The sequence below is a fragment of the Trichechus manatus genome, unplaced genomic scaffold (assembly GCF_000243295.1).
Source record: "Trichechus manatus latirostris isolate Lorelei unplaced genomic scaffold, TriManLat1.0 scaffold00199, whole genome shotgun sequence".
In the NCBI taxonomy this organism is placed as follows: Eukaryota; Metazoa; Chordata; class Mammalia; order Sirenia; family Trichechidae; genus Trichechus; species Trichechus manatus.
This window is the reverse complement of record NW_004444135.1, coordinates 757294-767753: the sequence shown is the minus strand read 5'-3', so window position 1 is coordinate 767753 and position 10460 is coordinate 757294. Positions and strand designations below refer to the sequence as shown.

Genomic DNA, 10460 nt, shown 5'->3' with positions numbered 1-10460 from the left:
TATAAACTTTATGGAAGCGTATCACCAGGCCTTTCCTCTGTGGCTTTAGGTTAGACCACTTATGTCACAATAGTTTACACATTCCTTATTTATATAATGGTGTCACACTGTATGCATTCTACTTACAGTTCGATCAATATTGCTCTTGAGATTAATGTATATTGATACATGTAGCTCTGATGTACAGCATTTTACTATATATACAATTTAGTTAAGCCCTTTTCCTATTGGAGATTTACGTAGTTGGCAATTTTTTACTATAGTAAAAGAATTAAAAAATTTTTACTATTAAAAGCAATGCTGCAAAATTTTGTTAAGTGTGCTACAAGTTTTTAATTTTGCCTTCCCCGATTCTAGGGAGGTTAGTTGTCTTTTCACATTTTATCGGACATTTGGGTTTCCCCCTGTGTGAATTACCTGTCTATATTCCTTACCTGTCTATGAGATTCTTTCTGTTACTAATTTATAGGAATACTTGGTTTTAATCCTTTGTTGGTTATATGCTTTGCATAGATCTTCTCCCAGTCAGTAGACTGCCAAAACTCGTTTCCTCAAAACACTTTTTTGCATTGGCATTATCATATATCCCAGTGGTTGGCAAACTACAGCCTGCAGGCCAAATCCATTTTTGTAAATAAAGTATTACTGGAACACAGCTGTGTCTGTTTACCTACTGTCTATGGCTGCTTAGTTTGGGCAGAGTTGAGCATGCTCATGACTGTATGGTCCACAAAGTTTAAAATATTTACTATCTGGCCCTTGAAGAAAAAGTTTGCCGAGTCCTGGTCTATCCTGTAAGTAATTCACTTAACCATTCGTCTAATTTTAGACATGTAGAGTTGTCTTCTTTTTTAATTAAGAACTGTGATGAGTATCCTTATGACTAAACTTGTCAACTTTTTCCCTTGGACTCTGCAGAAATGGAATTACTGGCTCAAAGTACACAAAAATATTTAAGGCCTTCGATGTATCTTGTCAAACTGCTTTCCAGAGTTTTTCAATTTATCTTCCCATTAGCCTATCTCAAATGGTCTGCGACCTTTATGACAATAAGCACTTATAAAAAATTACTCACTTGATTAAAAATTAATTTTGTCTTAAAACTGCGTTAAGTATCAAGATAATTTCCTCTGGTTTTAGTATTTTACAATGTTTTGGTATCTCATAAGGTTAGGTTCCACACCTGCCTCCCCCACTCCTATTCTAGAAAAATGACTAATCTCCTATAGTCTCTTCACTCTTCAGAATAAATAACAGTCTACAAGTTAAGAGCATAGGATTATTGGACACCGGCTTGCATCTAAATTCCAGCTCTGCTGCTTCATAACTGCAACTTTAGGCAGTTATCTAGCCTCTCTAGGCATTAAGTTTTCGCACTGACAATGGAAAACCCCATCTGCCACACAGCGCTGGTCTGAGGGTTAAAAGAAATAACCTGTAAAGGGCCTAGCATAGAACCTAGCACAGAGTCAACACTATCAGATGACAGAACAGTAGTTAATATTGTCAATTAAAAAAAAAAAAAACTGCATCAGCCTGAGACCAGAACTAGATGGCGCCCAGCTACCACCAATGACCACCCTGACAGGGAACACAACAGAGTCCCTCATGGAGCAGAAGAAAGGTATAGCGCAGAACTCAAATCCACGTAAAAAGACCAGACTTAATGGTCTGACTGAGACTAGAGGAACCTTCAAAGACATAGCCCCCAGACTGTTAACCCAGAACTAAAACCATTCCTGAAGCCAGCTCTTCGGACAAATTTTAGACTGGACTATAAAACATAATACTCGTGAACAGTGTGCTTCTTAGTTTAAGCAGATACATGAGACTAAATGGGCAGCTCCTGTCCGGAGGCAGGATGAAAAGGCAGAAAGGGATAGGAGCTGGTTGGATGGACACAGGAAACCCGGGGTGGAAAGCGGGAGTGTGCTGTCACATTATAGGGACTGCAACTAGTGTCACATAACAATGTGTATAAATTTTTGTATGAGCAATTAACTTGAGCTGTAAACTTTCACCTAAAGCACAATTAAAAAAAAAAAATCCTCTTATGGCAATTGTATTGTCTATAAATTAACTGGAATAACCTGGTACAGAATGAGCATTCTCTACATATTAGCTGATGATATATCAAGAGTATTTTTTAAAAATCATTGGGATAACTGCATTAAACCTAAAAACAGGGAGAATTCCTATGTTTACCCTGTTAAGTTTTCCTACCCTAAAATATAGCACCATTCTTGGTTTATGACTCAGAAATTAAAAAAAAGAAAAAGACCAGAGCTGATGTTTTTATATTTGCTATTGCCCAAAAGTACATAAAAACAAAACATTTAAGGTTCTAGAAACCATAAAAAAATCTTTTTATTTCTTGCAAGCTAAATGTATACCATCACTTAAAGACAAAACAGTAGTAGCTCACGTTGGCTATACTTAAGAGTCCAATGAACCAGACTAGAATTTCTATAGCTCACTGAATCTAAGATATCAATTTTTAGATGCATCATTATTTTATGTACTAACAAAGGAAAAAAAAAAAAAAGCCAATTTAAGTTTGATGCCATAATCTAAATGTATGCTATTTAAAATGCATCCCAATTTCAGATATTAAAATATTTCAAAAATTCATCCTAGAATAGATGAAAGTTAAAATTCAAGTAAACAGAGTAGGATAAAATATCCTTTCACTTCAGTACCAAAATACATAAAATTTTTAGGTATTTGACATCTAGACTTTGCTATTCTTTTCCTATAAACTGAATCTCGTATTACATACTGTGATGGTTAAGATTGTGTGTCAACTTGGTTGGGCCACGATTCTCAGGGTTTATATCTGATCATCCCCATGATGGAATTTGCTGTGAGTAGCCAATCAGTTGAAAGGGAGTTTCCTTGGGAGTGTGGCCTGCATCCAAATATAAGTACACCTTCTGGCTTTTTGCTCGCTCTGGATCCTGCGGCTGCCTCCTGTTCGTCTCAATCAGGAGGCAGCCTTGTGGTCTTGCCTGCCAATCTTGGGATTCGTCAATCTTCACAGCCTGTGAGCAAGAGCCCTGCTCTCCGATGTGCCAATCTTCAGTTCACCAGCCCCTGCGGCTACGTAAATCCAGAGAAGCCTCTATCCTGATTCACGGTCTTGGGATGTTCCAGCCTCTACAATCACGTGAGCCATTTTCTTGATAAAATCTCTTTATATATGTGTGTGTGTGTGTATATACGTGTGTGTGTATATATATACACACACACGTATATATACACACATACTTATATGTTTTACTGGTTTTGCTTCTCTAGCGAACTCAGCCTAAGACATACTAACCTTCTTCAAAATATATGGAATACATAAATAAAACTTTAAAAGGAAAAGCTAGTGTGAAAAATGGAACACTATCATGTTCCTATACGGAAAGAATAAAATATTGCAAAAAAATTTTTCCCCTTCAAAAGTATACCTCTTATTTTGTGGATCCATCAGAATTTTCACATTAAATAATAAAGACTAATACTAGATTTACCCTTTTTTGTTGCTGTTTTAATTGAAATGTCTCTAGAATATGTGAGGTATTGGTTTAAGACATTCTTCATTGTGTTAAGGAAGTTAACATCTAGGTTAGGTTTTTCAGAAATGAGTGTTCTATGTCATTTTGACATTTGACATCTATTATAGAGGATCATATGAATTTTGTTTAATTACTACATTAATACATTTCAAAATACTAAAGCCATCCTTGCATAACCCAACATGATTATAATAGGTTAAAAACATTGTGAATTTTGATTTTCTGTATTTCACTTACGGTGTTCTATCTATACTCATAATACATGCTTTTGGTTTTTGGCCAGAGAAGCATGCTACAGACTAGTCTGGTTTCTGTTCACTGCAGGGCTTCCTTTATAACTAATTATGGCTATCAGTTCAAATAGTTTTATCTTCAAATGATGACTTCTAGTGGAATAAGTAGTAACCGCAATGGTTTACTCTTACACTTAAACCATGTTATTAGACTGGTTTCACACTGCAAACATCCTAGATATTAAAACTCTCAAAATATAGTTAAAATTTTGTTACATGGTATTTGGCTTAACATCAAAATGAGCTGCCACTATTTAGTGTTTTTAAAACAAGAGAACGTAAGCACTTTCTATTTGTTGTATTCTAATTTGCAATTATTTATCGACATGTTTGTTTAATAGCTGCTTCCCACTGAGGCCTATAAGCTCTGTGAGGGCAGGAGCCAGCTAATATATTTATTTACTACTTGTGTGGGGTCTTTTCTGCTTGCCCCCTTCAAATCTACTCTTCAACTTGCTACATCATTGGGCTTCCTTGCCTTCTGGCTTCTGCCTGAGTGCAACCAACCAGAAAATAAGATTAGAAGACAGAAAAGAATGAAATCCAGGAATTTATTCCCCTAGCTTTTTTATTTGCAAAATATATGGAGGAAAGTTACATATTAGTCAAATCCTATCATGTGGAATTAACTTTACTATGTTTGGAAACCCTGGTGGCATAGTGGTTAAGAGTTCGGCTGCTAAGCAAAAGGTCCGCAGTTCAGATCCACCAGGTGCTCCTTGGAAACCCTATGTCCTATAGGGTCTGTATGAGTTGGAATCAACTCGATGGCAATAGTTTTGTTTTTTTAAAAAATATTTCCTATTAAAGAATATTCACATAAAGTTGTCTTAATCATCATGGATTTCATACAATGACACCCCTTCATTTTTTGATCTCAGGATTTTTAATAAAATTATCTAACCACTGCTAGATAATCTGTGATAAAATGGCTAATCACTATGGGATAGCTTCAATGACTTATGAATAGAAGAAACATGTCAACTATGGAATAATTAAGAAGCATTTGTTTTATCTTGATGAGACAAGATTTTTTTAAAATATATATATTCAAATGTTTATAGTAACTTCTTTAAAACAAATATACAAACATACACACAATGCTCTTGCTATCTCTCAATTTAAGTAACCCTTTTACAGAGCCCAAACCTTATTTTTTAGGTAATGATCTTCGTAGAAAATTTCCTTCTCATTGGGGGAAAAAAAAAAAAAGCACAGAAAACCCAATACATAATTAAATGAAAATACAAATTTAGTTCCCCCACATCCTCAACACTACCTTTTTTTTCTTAGCCCAGAAACAAATGTTAGTGAGTTTGACAAGGAATTGCATATACTGAAGCGGTATTTTTCATTAAGCCTAACCAATGAAAACAAACAAACAAGATCCTTGTTAACAATTGGAAATAATCCAGTTTGCTGTAAAATAAAGTAGGTATTTGTCCTTCCGTTCTTGAAGGATTTACGTACCTGTTAAGGAGCCACTGACAGGTACATGCCACATTAACAGATGGTTCTGACACTAACAACTGATTAGCAATGGAATATTATCTGCAGTTTCAACTAAAAAAACTCAAAACTATATTCTATTGGGAATCTATAAAACAAACAAAAATCATTAACAATGAAAACAACATCACTGACTCCTGATTTAGAAAATGACTATCACCTTTTATCAAGTTTCCAAGTCTCCTTGGAATAAACCTCAGAAAAAGGAGAAGAACTTATTTTACTCCGGGTAGGTTCTACTGAATGGACTCAGAATGAAGCAATAAAATGCATCTTTAGTGCATGTAAAGTAAAAAAGTGTATATTCCAGACACATTTATCATAAAATAAAAATTTTAGTTCAAAAGATTAAAAAATGATCATCTAAGAATGGAATTACTCTGGGACTGTCTAGGAGTAATGCTTTGCTCTTACTGTGTTAATATAATGAATACATATGAAACTACTAAAACTTTGATATAGACAATAGACAACTCTGTCCCACATTTATGTTTATTAAAAACTGACATAAACAAATAAAACCTGTACAAAAAAATCCCAAATCACTTATCACTTTGAAACAGTAATCTTGAAAGACATTATCGCCTAGGACCCCCTCTTCCTCTACCACGGCCACGTCCTCTTCCTCTACCTCGGCCTCTTCCTCTTCCTGCAACTAAGGGAAAAGAAAAACAAAGCAAGTTAAATTCTCTTCTGTACCGATGTTACCTAGCTACTACAAACAGCATTTAGACATGCACGCTTTTTCTTCTCATTACGGTTCTTAATGAGCAGCTGTAATTCTTTATGATTTTGTTTCAGTTACATGTATGAGTGGGTCATGATGAAAAATATATTTCTCACTGTCTCAAAGTCATTGCAGTAAGTCAATGTCTACAAAATATGCAGCCCGTCTCAATAATGCTTGCTGCCAGGCCAATGTCCCCCAAGACAGGCAACTGGAATCTTCAGTGAGAAAACCAGTTCCAAAATGACATCCAGATACTAAAGTTTGGGTCTCTTCAGTAAAGAGGCTAACTCACTTCTGAACCACCCTACAGTGAGACCACGTGCTGAGGAATCCAAGCCTCTCTCCCCAGGGCTTCCCTTTTTATTAGGTATCATGCTGACTAATCATGAATGACCAAAGCTCTCAAGATAAGTAAAATCTTCAACGTAAAAGACCAAATAAAGATCAAATAAAAAGACAAACTAGAGAAAATAAACAAAGCCAAGTATAGAGTAAAACTTTAAAAAGCAAAACTATCGTTAATATCCTACCAGTGATAAGTAGGATTCTATAAAGAATGATCAGAGAGCAAGGAAACTTAAAAATTCAGTTCAGGCAGGTCCCGGGTTACAAATGAGATCCATTCCTCTGTCTCTAAGTCAAATTTATAGGTAAGTCATACGGTTTTTATTTAGCCTTACATTAGTGCAAGAAATGGCTCAAAGCCTTTTCAATGATTTAAAAACGGCACGTATAGCAAGTGAAGGTGATTGTGATGAAGAATTTGTTGCGAATAGGGGTTGGTTCGCAACCCTGGTGGCACAGTGGTTAAGAGCTCAGCTGCTAACCAAAAGGTTGGCAGTTTGAATCTACCAGCTGCTCCTTGGAAACCCTACGGGGCAGTTCTACTCTGTCCTATAGGGTAGCTATAAGTCACAATCTGACAGCAGTGTTTGGTTTTAGAGGTTGGTTCAAAGTGAGGGCAGATTTATACAAAGGGGAAGTTGTCTGTAAGTTGTAACCCAGGACTGCCTTATGTACTAGATTAGAAGATAAGGACAAGGAAATTTCTCAGAAAATAGAACAAAAGGGAAAGAGAGAAAATATAAGACTTAGGGAAATAAATCCAGGTATCCAGTTATTAAGAATTCCAGGAAGAAAAAAACAGAGCAAACAAAGGAGAAAAAAATTATCCAAAATACACAAGTAAATTTCTTAACTCTTATAGTGACCCTATAGGACAGAGTAGAACTTCCCCATAGGGTTTCCAAGGAGCAGCTGGATTCAAACTGCTGACCTTCTGGTTAGCAGCTGAGCTCTTAACCACTGTGCCACTGAGAGCTCCTCTTAACTCTAAAGGGTAATGATATTCACACTGAAGTTTCCACCAAGTACCCAGAAAATGGGGGCGGGGAGTGGGAGGGGGAGAAGAGACCCTATACCAAGTCATTAAGAAATTTCAGAACGTCAGGAATAAAGGATCAATCTCCAAATCTTCCAAAGTAGGGGTGAGAGAGGAGGGACCAGACCATGTACAAAGATACAGGAAATAAGAATGGCATCAGTCTTTCTAATAGCAACACCAGGAACTATAATAAATACTGACATGCAGCCCTGCCAAAAAAAGGAAATTTTAAACTACAACAATTTTTATTGTTTATAAATGTCTATATTTTGAATACTGAATAATGGTATAAAAGCACCATTCACAAACTGATAATTCTTCAAACTTACCAGCTTCCCTTTTCTTAGATTTCACCTTAGGTTCAACATCCACAAGCAGTGTATCCAGAGGCAAGCTGTCTGGCAGAATAAAGTATCGAATGTTATTTCCCCGAATACTCAGTGTTTCCAGCTGTACAGGTTCTCTGTTCTTCAGGGTCATTTTCACAGCTTTAAGATGTGTATTCATGCTGACATCCACACCTAAAGGGAAAAAGATATGGCAATTATTAGCATGATAAGGAAGGCAACCAATTAATCTATCAAGCCAGAGTAAATACCACATTATAAAAGAGTCTGTTCTACTACAACACAAGTTTCTATGATACAAGTTAGCACACATGCAATTGGTAAGCGGGGGAATAAGGTCAGTATAAATCAGAAGTCTTTCCTTCAAGAGAGATTTTTCCCTAGTGTGTAAATGTTTTTGCATAATTAGGCATGCTTAAAGAAGTAAATGCAGCAAAGCCACTGAGGAACCCTGACTGGTCCACATGCCTTACGCCCACTGTGCCCATGCACATTCCTCCTGTCTCAGTTTGGGAAGTGCTTACTGCCCGGCTCTCCTAGGTCTTTCTGCACATTGCCTCCACAACTTCCTCACACCTCATTCTACCAAGCTATCCTCACCTTTGTTTTTAAAGTTCTATATTTACTGTAGTATTTTTCCTCATTTACTAGGAATTTAACATGTCACTTTAACTGCGCTTTTTTCCTTAAGTTTGTTACTGTTTTTGTTAGTACTCTGATTAAAAAGTTGCAGAGGTTCTGCCCCAAACTATCTTTCCCATAAAGTCATTATTCTAGTAAGAGATTTTGCAGAATACAAAGCAATGTTTCAAAGGACAAACATAGCAGGAATACCTGATTATTGTAGTCTTTACCGGATAATATCTGAACATACAAAGTAAATAAAACCCAAACCAAACTCATTGTCGTCGATTCCGATTAATAGCGACCTTATTGGACAGAGTAGAACTGCCCCATAGGGTTCCAAGGCTGTAATTTTTATGGAAGCAGACTGCCACATTTTTCTCCCTCGGAGCTGCTGGTGGGTTCAAACCACTGACCTTTTGGTTAGCAGCTGAGCGCGGAACCCCACCAGGGCTCCTATGGAATAACTAAAGACCTGGCTAATTTCTTTCCTTAGAAAACTCAGGCTAGAAAACATGAATTCTCTCAAATTTTCCCAACATCGACCTCAAATTTTTCAGTATTACTAATACCTTCCTCCTAACTCCCAGTCAGAGGAAGAAGTCTTCCTCCTTCCCAAGACTACATAATATGCTTCTGATACCATTCCATCTCCTTGGGGACCTTGATCCATCATCTAGGAAGAGCACTTTCTGTGCTCCAGGAACTGCATGCTAAAACATTTTAACTTAATCCTCAACATCTATATGGCAGATAATATGGTTATCTCCATTGTGAGGACTAAAAGAATATGTATTCATATTTATATATAAGTTCATATAGGATACATGAGAAACTTGCAACAGATTGTCAGTGGGGAGTGAAATAGGCGTCCAGTTGACACGAATGGAAGACACCCAATTATATATATATGTTTTTAATACTATTTAAAAAAAAATCATATGAATGTTTAACTTACACAAAAAATTAAATACCCAGCTGTTAAGTACTGGGAGTCACTGGGTGGCTCGAACAGTTAAATGGTCAACTACTAACCAAAAGGCACCTCAGAAGAAAGGCCTGACAATCTGCTTCTGAAAGGCTGCAGCCTTGAAAACCCTATGGAGCACAGTTCAACTGGTTTGGTTTCATTAAGTACTGAATCTGGGATTTTGAATCTCATCAATTTGACTCCAGGAGAGACTTTAGCTACTATTTTACACATTCTCCTTCTAAATGTACCATTTTTGTCTTCTACAATTTCTTTCCTCTCTGCTAAAAAATGTACTCTAATCGTCCCTATCTTAATTTGGCAGGATCTTGCCTTTTCTTTTTCCCTTTGCCACAACGTTTCTAGAAAAAGAGGCCCATCATCATTATCGTCATTTCCCTCCTCAATCCTGTAATCTGGGTGTTTTGTAATCTTACTGGATTTATAAAAAGTTAATAGCTTCTGTGTCAAAATATTATCTATACGATGCACACACTGCATTACAACACAACACAGAAAGGCTATTTAAAAACAGAGCTGCTTTTTGGGGGTAGGGGTCTGGGACCATGCTTTCAGGGGACATCTAGGTCAATTGGCATAACAAAGCTTATTAAGAAAATGTTCTGCATCCTACTTTGGTGAGTAGCATCTGGGATCTTAAAAGCTTGCAAGCGGCCATCTAAGATACATCAATTGGTCCCAACAACCTGAAGTAAAGGAGAATGAAGAACATCAAAGACATAAGGAAAGTATTAGTCCAAGAGACAGAAAGGGCCACATAAACCAGAGACTTCATCAGCTTGAGACCAGAAGAACTAGATGGTGCCTGGCTAGCACCAATGACCACCCTGACAGGGAACACAACAGAGAGTCTCGGATGGAGCAGGAGAAAGGTGGGATACAGAACTCAAATTCTCGTAAGAAGACCAGACTTAATGGTCTGAGACTGGAAGAACCACTGAAAGCATGGTCCCTGGATTCTCTATCAGCCCAGAACTAAAACAGTTTCTGAGGCCAACTCTTCAGACAGGGATTGGACT

General features: G+C 36.9%; 1 protein-coding gene across 1 annotated transcript in view; it reads right to left on the bottom strand.

Moving 5' to 3' along the window:
* Nucleotides 1–5841: 5841 nt before the first annotated feature.
* SNRPD1 (small nuclear ribonucleoprotein D1 polypeptide) overlaps nt 5842–10460 on the bottom strand; it is an 18726-nt gene continuing 14107 nt past the window's right edge. The window contains exons 3-4 of the mRNA XM_004387919.2: nt 7809–8000; nt 5842–6020 (exon numbers count right to left, since the gene is read on the bottom strand). Coding sequence (XP_004387976.1) covers nt 5944–6020; nt 7809–8000 — 269 coding nt within the window. The 3' untranslated portion in view covers nt 5842–5943. The remainder of the gene's footprint in view (nt 6021–7808; nt 8001–10460) is intronic.